We start from the raw sequence: 13,830 nt of genomic DNA, 5'->3' as shown, positions 1-13,830 counted from the left end.
ATAAAATAAAAATGCACAAAAAATACAGAGTTCAGGTTATCCACAGAAATGTACTTCCAAAGGGAATAGATTTTCGTGTTTTGGGATAGAGTTTTAAGAAGCAAAATACTCCCTTAACTGGTGCTTCTGTAAACCAATTGTGTTACTTCAAAAAACAAAATAGCCATCTTTCCATTCTGATAACATCATGTTGTGACAACCCTTAGCCTCTATGTTTGCATATAACACACAAAGACATGATTGATTATGGATACAAAATGCTTGTAGAGCATTTTGAGATCTACTTTTCAAGATAATTCTGTTAAGAAACAGCAGTATGATTGTAAAAGAAATTGTTAAAAACAAATGGCTTGTATCCAAATATGTTACTTAAAGAACTAAAAGAGTATTATTGAAAGCCAAACCTGTTATTGAGTCAGAATTTTTCATTTTAAAGTTCAAAAAATTGAAACATTTGAATACTATAAATTATAAGCAAAGCAAGTGTTCTCAGATTCATAAAATCTTGTAGTTTCTATCGCAAAAACAATTCTGTGACTTTTAACAAGAATTTAATGTTTTCCATTTGCAGTGGGTTGCTTTGCCTCCCATAATAGTCATTTAGTTTTCCCTTTGGACAATTTAAATTCCATCTATTCAAAACATCAATGAAAAAACGCTAGTAAAATATTTGGGGAATTCTATTATTTTACATTTTTTACATATTTATTGAAATATATTTTTTCAATAGTGTTAATCCCCAAGTCTGGTCAATATGCCACTGTGTCAGTTAATGCTTTACTACAATTTCAGTTTGATACACTTTTTCTGATTAGGATCATGTGATCCCATGGGCAAATTTATAATTTTATAGTTATAGTCAACTGGTTGCCCAAGTTTTGAATTCAATAGCTCAAATGAATTATCAAAAAGCCTTAAACAAAAATAAGTGTTAATACACAACTTGTAGAATGTTACTGATTTTGAGAAACAAATTGATACTTGGCATATACTAGCCCACCCCAAAATGGTGTCCTCCAAATGTATTAGACTACCAGTTTCATAATTCCTTACTCGGCATGACCACATATTGGGAATTATAGTAACTGAAATACAATTTGCATAGATAGTGCCAAATTGGGGTAGGCTGGCATATACAGTAAAGAGCGGAAGAAACACAGAAGGCATTGGTATGGGTTATAAAAGCCCCTTTATAAAGCCATTTTTAAACAAAACCAAAAAGTTTACAAAAGAAAAAAACATACAGAAGAAGTTGCTGAATATATTCAAAAAACAAAAACAAACAAAAACAAAACAAAAATGGGAAAGAGAGAGAGAGAGAGAGAGAGAGAGAGAGAGAGAGAGAGAGAGAGAGAGAGAGAGAGAGAGAGAGAGGAGAGAGAAAATAAGGGGGACACAATTCCAACATGCTGAACAATAAAGGGTTCTTTTCCATGTTCTCTTTTAATACAAAATACAAGCCAAGGGTACACATATTTAAAACAGAGCTCAATAACTGATATGCAGTCCTGGGAACCCTCCAATAAAAAGCAAGGCAGGAACTTTTTTTTTTTTTTTTAAATTGCAAGTACATACAGAGACTGGAATATGTAAAATTAAGTAGCACGAAAGACTGTCACACAATTCTACCAATGCATGTTGCATCTATAATTCACGAACATGGTTAACAATATCATGTTCACTTCAACCCCCCCCTCCCTTTTAAAATTCATTTTTATATAAAGCATTACTGTTACATTCAACTGACCCTTAGTACCATGCAGCAGATTTCAATGTCACCAGACTGACAATGGTTATTGGTTATTTATCATGACTGGTGGCCTTGGTACCGCATTTGAATGTATGCTTTCCAATAATCCAGACAGACTTAGAACCCATCAAAATAGTTAATTCCAAGACAAATATCCACTGTATTTAATTCCATCAATTTCTATCTGATACAAAGAGCACTTGCTCATTTGTCTCTTTCTAAAACGTGGGAACTGTTAGAGTTTAACTGTGCCATGTTCCTGATAAACAAATTATGTAAAACTCTTATATACAATTTCTGTAATAATTGCTTCTCCAGCAATAAACCACAAATTTCTAACACACATTAAGTTGTCAGACTGACACCCATGCATGTGTACACACATGCGCTTTCATTTCCACTCATACAAGATACTTGAAGGGTTTTTATCCAGACTATAGCTATAGCAAGTTTATGTTCTGTATTCTCAATTAAAAAATCCCTATCCAGGTATATAAAATGTATGCACAATGGTATTTTACAATCATACCAGACATGCTTTAACTGATGAAACCATTCCATTTTCTACTGTTTTGAACAGCACATGTGGGTCAATAATCTTTTTAAAAAAAGGTTAATACATCAAATCAAAATGTAGTGAACGCTTTAATGGACTCAAAATAGAGAAGCACTTGCTTTAAAAGTTAGAAGAGATTTTAACAGAAAATAATGAAGTGTAAGTTCTTCAGCGAAGCAGTAAACTGAAGAAAGAAAGTGGGAAGAGATACTCAAGCCAACGTCAGCTTAGTTTTGTTTATAAATCCTGGGCCCTGAAAATCATTACACGTATACCCATACCTAGCTTTTACACTGTGCATTTCACACAAGAGGAGTTAATTCCAGATTCCAACTGAAATTGAGGGGGTGGGGGTAGTGATGGTGGAAAAGGAGAATTTCAGTAACAGTATGACCAAGGTTGAGGCCGAGCCATTTAGATGCAGTCATTTAATGAAGTTAATTGAAAGGGGGAAAGAATTAAATCTCCCTCCCCAAATACTAACATGATTTACCAAATACCTAAAATCATGGGAATCGATTTCCTTTTATTTTATAAAATCATGTGTCAACATTATGATTTGTTATAAAAAATAAACACTCCACAGAAAAATTACATAAAGCAAAAGCACCAATTTCTACAGCTCATAAATTTCCAGCATGTTATAGCATTTTTTCTTCCTTAGCTCTAGTTAAGCTGTCTCATATACTTGGGTAATGCTTTAAAAATCAGTCTAAAAGTATTAACAGTTTCAGTATTTGGTGCAGGCAATTACAATTGAGTATAATCAACATTTATATCACATCAACCAACCAAATGCATATACATTTCTTTCTTTCCCCCCAATATATTTCAACATGATTTTTTTAACATCAGATCAAACCAGTCATTATGGCCCTGCATTTTGTTTGATCTGTGCTAGATTATTATATCAAAGAGAAGTCATCACAAACAGTGTATCTAAATATTATCCTTTTACGGTGTGCAAGTTATTTCTTCAGTATTATAGCCACCATTACCTGCTCAGGCCTCAAAGGTAAGGTGTAAACACACACCTCTAAAAACTTTACTGAAATTTTATTTATACCCCTGTTGCGATCACACTTATATATGAAGCAATAACTTAGATACACTAAACATATTTGCTTTTGGTTTTTCAGCAAATGCAAGAAATACTTAATTAAACTACGACAAAAAACCTGCCATTCCCAGGATGCAACCAATATAGTGTGATTAGCGCACCATGGAATATACCTATTTGTTTATCTGGCAACACTTGTTCTATGGAACAAAGTAATAAACTGATATAGCTATTGAATCCCTAGAATACCTCACATAAAAGCAATATGCACAGAGAGACAGAAAATTGCAAAATAGAATGAAATATTTAAAACATTACTTTGCTGCTGTTATGTGAACAGTAAGGGGAAAATTAATATTCAGTCTCTGGATTGTTTATCAAATGGAAAAAGGCCAAACAACTACTATCTGAATTAAGAGATTTCAGGAACCTTGAAAATATTTTTGTCCAGGAGTTAAATGCAAAGATCAGTGAAAGCACAGCATTTGATTTAGGCTTAAGAAATCCAATTGCCATCATTTATCTGTAAGAAAAACAGAGGAAGAACCCAAATGGCAACCCAATTCTTATTACACATGGTTGTATCTGTTAGCGAAAGCACAGAAAGAAAAAAAATGAATATTGTATAAAAAATCTGAATCAGCAGTAAAAATATATTGATTGAAATATCTTGCTGGCTGATCATAATAATTAAAAGGTAATAACTCTAATACCTGTACATTTGGATGAGCTAAATACTAGGTCACCAAGTATTTAACTTGTAGGATGGGATAAGTCTGTTTTGAACTCAGAATTCAGACATAATACTTAGCTATAAACATTCAACATTTAAATTTTAATTAAATTGGCAAAAATTACTCCACCCAGATTAGTTTCTGTCCAAGGAGAAACTCAAAGCTTTTTCACTTTCTAGATATTCTTCAAAAATTATTAAACCAATATCTAGATCAAAGCTATCTCTACAAACCAGGATGAGTGTATTATTTTGCCAAAACAACCCAGTTATATATGTGAAACAATCATAGACATAAGTCTATGTGTTTTAAATTAAAGAAAAAAACAAAACAAAATATTTTTGAAAGGCAAATTATACTTTGTTGGGTTTGTAGGTATGTGCATGTGAAAAAGAGAAAACCAGAATTATGCTTCACTTTCACTTTGGCTTTGTCATACTTATTGGGTAGACTTAGTCTACGAAGAGAATATTTTTGGGGTTGCTACCCACTTGGCTTTTTAGAAATTTACAATATATAAGCAGAAATATTACAGTATATAAGCAGAGATACTAAAAAGTTAATTATGGCAGGATTGTTGTTGTATCAACCATGTCTTCCAGTTTACACCCTGTTTCTTGTTTAGCCTGGGTATCTGGCTTCTGCGAACCAAACACAAGGCCTGGTTGTGAAACAGCACTCACTTTCCAGAAAGGGAAGTAAACAGTGAAGGGTATGGTAAAAAACAAATTATGTTGTAGAAGCAGAGTATTCTAACTTTGTGAAATATGAAGGGAAATATATTTAAATCAATACCCAGTGGTTGAAAAGGATACTGTGTAATCACTCATTCAGTGCATTGCTCAGAAATTTTAAAGCAGTTATTCCAGCTTCCAGAATTTCTTAATGAAATCAAACTTTATGGAAAGAAAGCAGAAAAAGCACAGAAATTTCAGAATAAGCTGGAAGAATATTAATACATTTTGGCCAATGGAAATGTTATCCTAATAAAGAATATAAATGGTATGAACAGGTATGATCTTCTCAAAGCCTAGAACAGATCAGATTAAATTGTTACTAAAATAACCTTGGCCACTAAGTTAAACTGTGGAAGCTAAAAGATTTAGAATGCTAAAACTTGCAATGCTTAGTAGAATTCAAAATAATTCAGGTATAAAGGAGGGTTTATGCCAACAAAAATGCTATATGCAATAATCTATTGGTTTTAGATTCAATTAAGCAAATTGCCTTCTCAGCTTTGGAAAATCTATTTGTTAACAATGATCTCCAAATGTCAGCTTCAATCTTATTGCTTAACAGCTGTAGTAAGCTTTCAAAAATATATCTTTAGTTAGCTGTTAATTTAAATCTAAATGGCTTTCAGATTTGTTGGGGAGAACGGAATGGCCAATAGAGACTGTGACATCAAAACATAAAGGTTTTCTTTAAAAAACAAAATATAAGGATCGTACTATTAAAACAACTAAAATAAAAGTGGCATTCACAGCCCAATAGTTAAGCCACAACCAAAACCATGTTCTACCCCTAAGTATATCCTCTTTTCCTTACTCTCTCTCAAAAAAGTTTCTCTCCCACACCACTGTTTAATCTTCACCAGATGGGACTTCATCTTCAGACCCTTCATCCCCAGATTTGTCTGGAGGTGGACTAATTGATTTCTTCTTTTGTGGAGGACTTTCAGGTTCATCATCATCATCTTTGGGGGATGGGGTTTTTTCTTTTGATGTCTTTGAAGCTGTGGACCGACCTCCCTTTCCTTTGCCCTTTACTGGACTAGGTGTAACTGAAGAAAAGCATCAAAACAATAGTAAAATATTTTATTATTACATCACATGTTTTAAGAGACCCATACCCCAAATCAAAGGGGTTTTTATTTATTAAATTTATTCATTTATTAAATTTATAATGCTGCCCATCTCGCTATCCAAAGCAACTCTAAATACTGCTTTCTAATCCAATAAAACACATTAACTCTTGAACACAGCCAGTACTATTATGAAAACATGCAGGATTCTTATTTAGCAAAGAATCAATTTGAGCTCTTATTATCTATATTTTAATAGTAAAGTACAGATAGCCTGTGAGTAAATTTTTGACACTAAGTATCAGTTGACAATGTTTGCCTTCCAATTCTCTATAACCATTAGCAGCAAAAAGATAGTAATGAAAGCAATTTTGCTACAATAGGTTGTTCTACTGTAAATACAGAAGGCAACAGACATTTTTGAGGTTAAATAGATATGTGGGTAGGAAGTAAAATACAAGTCTCCTATACATTTTTTCACCCAAGCTGGAATGCAATTTCTAATAAGCAACATGTAACCAAAGAAGTATTGTATATTTGAAAATATATGTAGTTCTGTAGGTATCTGTACATGTCAAAATAAACAATACTGTTCTCTTCAAATAGAATGAAATACTACTACTTGTTGGGTCTAAAAGTCACTAATATCACTTGTTTTAATCAGCACTGGCAAGTGGTCTGAACATAATACTAACAATGATAACATCAGAAGAATCCTATCCAAATTCAATCAGAATTCTGATTCTTTGAAAAAGGAATAATCCACAAATGAATTTTTAGTAGCCTATTTGATTATACCACCCACAAATCTGGATTTAACATTGAGAATTTGATTCACATCCTTCTAAGCACACACAAGAGGAAGAGCTGAGAAAATATAAGTAGCTGCAAACAATACATTTCATTCTGTTATTCTAAATGGATGTAAAATAAGAACTTTGGAAGCAAGCTAAGCTCACCTGTAGCCTTTAGTCTTGGTTTAGGCATTTTCTTTTCTTTCCTTTCTGGTTTGGATTTCTTAGCCACTTTTTTATTCTTCTTTTTAGAACTGCCATAGTCACTATCATCATCATCTTCCACAAGGAAGTCTTCATCGCTGCCAGAATCTTCTGTGCAGAGAGAGAGGAATGAAATGTCTCTAAGAGCTGTTCTTGTTCACTTGGAAGAGAGACAGAATGAGGGAGAGAGTCTGGTAGGTTGATCAAGAGATAGGAGTCAGTATTCTTGGCTTCTATATCCTGTAACACACTTGCTAGAACTTGGAGAAATCACGACTTCTGTGCCTCAGTATTTCCTCATGTAAATCTGCTTTAGAGCTTGTGATAAGTAGAATTATTATTTAAAATAGCAGTTGCATAGGCAAATTTCTCCTTCCCTCAAAAGTAATTAAGGCTCAAAGCCTGACCATTTTTATACCAGCTGTTGTAGGTCCTACATCAAAGCCCTTCCCAGCCTGTCATGATTCCTTTTTTGTTCAATACGGTCTTCCATCTTGTAGCAAGTTGTAGAAGTGCCCTCTGCAGTCAATAGCAGTAACTTATTATATATGAAACAGAGCATCTTACTCTTCCTAAAACAGACTTCCAGGGTTTGAATCCAGGTTTCCATGATTCTAGTTCATCAGTTCACAGATTCACTGAGTTTCTGTTTGATACATTCACTGCAAATTTCTCATGGCTCCCCACCTTTCACCATTTAGAGCGTCTGTCAATTTATACAACAGACAAGTTAGAAAGCTGTACTGTAGATATTTTAACACAAATTCATTTTTAAACTTACGGTTTATTCTAACTGTGAAGATAAAGATTTGAAGCCTTTCACTGTATCATGAAACCAGATAAGATGGTACTTGTAATAAAATTAAGACTGTTCAGACTATTGCCCAGTGCTGAAGGTAAAACAGTGATGAGTGGCATTTTTATATTCTTTGCATTTTTCTAGCAGAATATTACCTAAAAAGTTGCCATGGTCTGAAAAGTTTTTATGTCCCGAATTTTAGGGATAGCATATTTTTAATCTTCTTTGCTGCCAATAATCATGTGGACATGGAGTATATCAACAATGAAATGCATGTCATATTTAAGAAGATGAAATATCAAGTTTGGTTGTCTGAACAATTAACATGGACACATCAGACATGGCTGCAGACTGACAATTCATTCCTACTTTTCATTTATCTATATATGCGCCTCTGAATGTCACTTACTTTCCTGAAATGATGCCTCTTCCTCTTCCTGATCTTCCTCCTCACTGCCCACATCATCCATTAGCATTTCTCTCTGCTTGGATGCGGCTTTGGATGCTGCTTGCCGCTGCTGACGCACATTTTTGTGATCTTCTTTCTCATCCTCACTATCCTCTGTTATAAAATCAGAAAATCACTAAATATTGATTGTTCTATATACATTTCCAACTTAGGTAGAAATAAATAGGTACCGTATATGCTGGCGTATAAGACGACTTCCGGAAGCACTAATACGCTGTCTTATACGCCGAGTCGTCTTATACGCCGGAAATACTGGTAGTTTCCGACGTATAAGACGACGTTCTAGGAAGGCGACTCGGCGATAAAGACGGGGGTCGTCTTATACGCCGGCATATACGTTAGAAATAAAAGTCCATCTTTCCACAATGGAGTAGAGCTGAATGCTACCTATATCTAATAGCTTGCAATTTGTAATTATTCTGAATAGATTTTGATGCAAAATATTCCTAGTAACATACAGCATCTATTGTCATCCACATTATACTATAAATCAAAAGCGGAAGATAATTGTTACTCTTGATCTACTTTCATCTCCTTCAATTGGCTTTTTGAACTAAGCAAAGCTTTATAGGAAAATATAAACAAGTAAAAATTAAGATACGTAAATCAGAACCAAAACAGTGGGGGGAGACTTCAAGATAAACAAAACAGGCAACATATAGACTAAATTTTATTATATTCATCTGTATGTTATGAAATATTTTTGTTTATCTTCAACATGCCTCAGACCAAGAAACAACTTGATTTAGTTCTGATTTTACCAGCTTTCATACACATAAATGGTTACTGTACTTCAAATTAGTTATTTAAATTACATTACAAATTTGTTATTTAAATTCCAATTTATTTAAGATTTAATTAAGATTTAATGAAACATTACCTGAAATTGTCTATCAATCACGTATTACATAAGTATTAAATTATTTTTATTTTTTTAAATAACATCATCAGAAGACATTACCTGCAGCCCTTTTTCTAGATCTGGAAGCAGCTCTTTTGTTCTTCTCAGGCTTCACTTTTTTTCCTTTTTTGTTCTTTTGAGAACTTTCATAGTCACTGTCAGCTTTACCATCATCTGCTCCTATATCATCCTCACTGCCAAAATCTTCATCTGAAAGAAAAAAAATGATAGAATAATAATAATAATGGAAATATTCTTAGAAATTGGCTGTAGCAGCCATGGGAAGGTTGTGATTATTCCCAACATCCCTAAATACGATGGCTATGCTCAGCGTTGAAGAATGCAGCACCTCTCTGCTATATGGAAACAAATCATATGGCACTATTAAAATATTAATTCCACATATCAGCAATAAGTAGATGATTTAAACTAGAAAGCATTAAAAGTTTCAGGCAACAGTTAACAGTGAAATCATTGATTACATATTTTGATCAAACTGCCATCAATTTACAAAAATGGTCTAATTACCTGCCGAATGTGAATCATCTCTCTTTGTCTTCATGTCTTTTTCTGAATCTTCACTATAAAAAGGAAAACATTTTTAAATTATTTCCAGAAAGATCACTATGCTGTTATTACATCCCAGAGAAGCAACTAAATTGGCTAATGTCCATAGTACAGAATGTTATTATTTTATTAATTTTACTGATTAATCAATAGTAAGCTAGTTTTCAATTCTATCACTCTTTTAGGATGCCAAATAGGATAATGAAGAAAACTTGCAGCTTAACTGTGAAATCTCAGTACTAAGGGTCTATTTCTCTGAAGTTCATCAACGTCACAGCTTTCTCAATAAAGTCTGATTTACAGAGAAAGCAAAAGTTTTAATAACTTCTGAAAAAAATCAATTTAGGAATGCCAGTCAAACATTAAACTGCAGCTATTTAGATCTTAGAATAGAACAGAACTGGAAGGGACCTTGGAGGTCTTCTAGTCCAGCCTTTTGCTCAAGCAGAAGAACCTATACCATCTCAGACAGGTGAATGTCTAGTCTCTTCTTATAAAAATCACCAGTGACGGAGCCCCCACTATTTCTGGGGGTAAGCTGTTCCACTGGTTAATTATACTCACTGTCTTATTCAAGAAGTTCCAAGTGTGAATCTTATGCGCACTACCAGTTTTACATTTTTTAAATTTAGGACAACAAAAGAAAGGAAGTGCTTAACATTCACTTTTCCCATGACTTAAAATCAGAAAAAGAATACATGATCTTGGTAAACTATTCTGTTAAGATGGTTCAGTAAAATGCCATACCAACATGCCAATGATTCTTCACATCCCTTTCCCTGACTGGAAAACTGTCAGTCCACAAATCTGAGCTGTCTGCAATCATCCTAGTTTCAGTCAATTTTAATTCCTCAACTTCACCATGACTTCTCTGCTTTCTCAACTATTTACACATTTGAATATTATAAGTGTTTCCTCCTTCATCTTCCCTGATGGAAGTGGAAGGAACATACTTTAATAAAATTTTGTTTGGGCAAGCATTATAAACTTTATACAAAATTTTCATATCCATTATGGTTCCTAGATCTTGTACTTATATACTGTGGAATGGAAAAAGTTAAGCTTAAAACCTTGCACTGAGTATGGAGAAAGCTGGCAATACACAGCATCAGTTCCCTCCATTGTTGTAAGCTCATTAAATATTTTTCTATTCATCAGTACAGGTAATTTCTGACTTACAACCACAATTGAACCCCAAATTTCTGTTGCTAAGTGATTTTCTTTTGGATTATTTTCATATTTAAGTGGTGCCAAATGATTTTGGACTGCCAGCTCTTCTGCTTATAGTAAGAAAAATAGAACAGAATGAATAATTCTAGAAGCATCCAAATACATTGTCCAACTACTGTATTTTCATCCTTAAAATGATTATTTCAAACAGACAATATGCAGAACAGTGGTGGGAAAAGAGGATGAGAATAACAACAATGTCTGTTATCTTTAATACCTCTTAAAATGTTGTGCATAGTAAACCAGAAAATGGAATTATTATGTTTATTTTAGGTGGTACTATAATTCAATAGGTGAATATTATTTTCTCCCTTAAATACATAGAAAATTCTTGTCTGCTATACTTCCTCTTTAGTGTTTATTCTCTGAATGTACATCTAGGCCAGTGGTTCTCAACCTCTGGGTCGGGACCCCATTTGGGGTCGAACGACCATTTCACGGGGGTCGCCAAACGCAGTCCACCATTTTTTCCCCCTTTTCCTTAGCTGTGCTATTCCTTTTTATTCTAATTCTATTGGCTTTCAAAAGCCAATAGGAATTGTCCAGGCTGTCTCTGCCCTGCTGAGCCTGCCAAAAGTCCCATTCTGCAAATGGTGCTGCACCAGTTGAGTAGTCCTCGACTTACGACCGGTTGAGTAGTCCTCGACTTACGACCGGTTAGGAGTCGCGGCATTAAAAAGGTTGAGAACCACTGATCTAGGCAATCACTCCATCTATTGAAATTTTAATTGCCTAGTCTCACAATATAATTAAAATATATAATTATATTATATGTATATTATATTAGATCCTAATCATGCTACATAGGGCTTTAGTCAGTCCCCATTTGGAATACCGTGTCCAGTTCTGATATCTCACTTAAAAAAGGTATTGATAAGATTGAGTTAAGTCCAGAGATAGGTAACAAAATGGTGCATGGTCTGAGGGACAAAACGTATCAGGAGAGATTAGAGCAGTGTTTCTCAACCTTGACAACTTTATGAGGTGTGTACTTCAACTCCCACAAGGGGCGTTGTCTTACCTGAAAGCCTTTTCTCAGCATGAGGAATGTAGAATCCACGCATGGGTATTAGACGTCATCTAGCCCAATCAGACCAAAGAATCAAAGTTGCCACGCCCCTGCTGGGCCAGACCATGTCCCAGTTTCGAAAAGGGCGAAGCCAATGATTGTGTGATGTGTTGGCTCCCGGACTGCTAACACTGACCTGACTGCGAAATTTAAAGGGAGGGAGTGGATTCTACATTCCTCATGCTGAGAAAAGGCGTTCAGGTAAGTCAACGCCTCTTCTCTAGCATGGAAGGAATGTAGAATCCATGCATGGGACACACCAGAGCTATATCACCCCACGAGTGGGACGCAGACCGTCAAATGTCGACACCGAAAGAGGCCTCTGCAGAAGCAAATTTGTCGAGCTTATAATGACGGATGAAAGGGGAAGGAGACGACCATGTCGCCGCCCTACAGATGTCAACTATAGAAGCAGACGTGGAAGCACTGCACGTGGAATGAGCCATCAGACGACCTGGAACTGGCAAGGAACAAACTTGGTATGCCTCTGTAATGAAGGCCTTAATCCACCAGGCAATAGTAGAAGAAACCTTCTGACCTTTGGACCCCATACGGAAGGAGACAAAAAAAGCCTCAGACTTACGAAAAGCAGTCCTCTCAAGGTAATATTGCAGCGCCCTGCACACATCCAGGACATGTGAGGGTTTTGGACAAAAGTCTGGCAACACGATCTCCTGTGCTCGATGAAACAGCGTGTTTACCTTGGGGATGAACAAGGGGTCCAATCGGAGCACCACCCTGTCATGCTGAAAGGTACACAAGTCCTTCCTAATGGAAAGAGCTGCCAGTTCCAAACACACGCCTTGCCGATGTGATTGCCACCAAGAAGGCCACCTTATGAGACAAGAAACGAAGATCACAAGATCTGATGGGTTCGAAGGGGGATCCTGTAAAAGCTCGTAAAACCTGGGGTAACTCCCAGGTGGGATAACGATGGACCACAGGAGGCTTGCTGTTTGCAACCCCCTTGATAAAGGATCAGTCCCTAGAGTGATGAGACAATGGAACAGAATCGGCATAGGTGAACACTATGGAGAGCGCCGCCACTTGCTTGCGGATAGTGCTGGGTGCTCAGCCCATATCCACGCCGTCCATAAGATACTCTAGTATCCTCGGAACAGTGACAGAACAAATTGGCAAACTCTTTTGGTCACATCAGTGGCAGACGTTTCTCCAGGTGGCATCATAAATCCTATTTGTCGCCGGCCAACTCGAAGCCTGAATCATTGATATCACCCTGGCGGTGTAAGATCCCTGTATCAGGAACTGGCGTTCAGATACCTGGCGGCTAATTGGAGCCATTGCGGGTCTGGATGTCATAGCTCCTTGTGTCAAGATTATCCTCTCTGGAAGAATTCTCCACGGAGGAGCTACGGCGAGGTTTACGAATCCACGAACCATGGTTGCCTCGGCCAGTAAGGGGCCGCAAATATCAGCTCCGCTTGCTCCTGCAACAGCTTTCTGATGACTGCCGGAATCAGCAGGAAAGATGGGAAAGCATACAGTAGTCCCTCCAGCCAAGGACTGCGGAGGGCATCTGCCCCTTCTGCCCCTTGAAAGGGAAACTGAGAGAGAAACCGGGGAAGTTGGGCGTTCACTGGAGAAGCAAAGAGGTCGACCGTGGGTAGACCAAATCGATGCGTGATCTCCTGGAAGAGGTGGGGATGCAGGTGCCATTCTGAATGATTTACCATGGAGCGACTCAGGTAATCTGCCTGCTGATTCGCCTCCCCTGAAATGTGCTCCGCCTTCAGGGAAAAGAAGGTTCTGCTACGCCCATGATCCTAGTAGCTGAGCCTCGGACATCAGGGCCCGAGATCGAGTTCCGCCCTGTCTGTTTACGTGGGCCTTTGCCGCCACATTGTCCGTTAGGACCAAGACATGGCAACCCAC

General features: G+C 36.4%; 1 protein-coding gene across 2 annotated transcripts in view; it reads right to left on the bottom strand.

Moving 5' to 3' along the window:
* Positions 1-1,542: 1,542 nt before the first annotated feature.
* NUCKS1 (nuclear casein kinase and cyclin dependent kinase substrate 1) overlaps positions 1,543-13,830 on the bottom strand; it is a 34,035-nt gene continuing 21,747 nt past the window's right edge. The window contains exons 4-8 of one of the 2 annotated variants that reach the window (XM_039369473.1): positions 9,600-9,652; positions 9,132-9,281; positions 8,111-8,263; positions 6,864-7,013; positions 1,543-5,883 (exon numbers count right to left, since the gene is read on the bottom strand). In XM_039369473.1, the coding sequence (XP_039225407.1) occupies positions 5,684-5,883; positions 6,864-7,013; positions 8,111-8,263; positions 9,132-9,281; positions 9,600-9,652 (706 nt within the window). In that variant the 3' untranslated portion in view covers positions 1,543-5,683. The remainder of the gene's footprint in view (positions 5,884-6,863; positions 7,014-8,110; positions 8,264-9,131; positions 9,282-9,599; positions 9,653-13,830) is intronic. The other variant, XM_039369474.1, reaches the window with a different exon arrangement.

The sequence above is a fragment of the Crotalus tigris genome, unplaced genomic scaffold (genome assembly GCF_016545835.1).
Source record: "Crotalus tigris isolate CLP2741 ecotype Arizona unplaced genomic scaffold, ASM1654583v1 scf7180000021131.477146, whole genome shotgun sequence".
NCBI lineage: Eukaryota > Metazoa > Chordata > Lepidosauria > Squamata > Viperidae > Crotalus > Crotalus tigris.
This window is presented reverse-complemented; position numbering and strand designations above follow the sequence as displayed.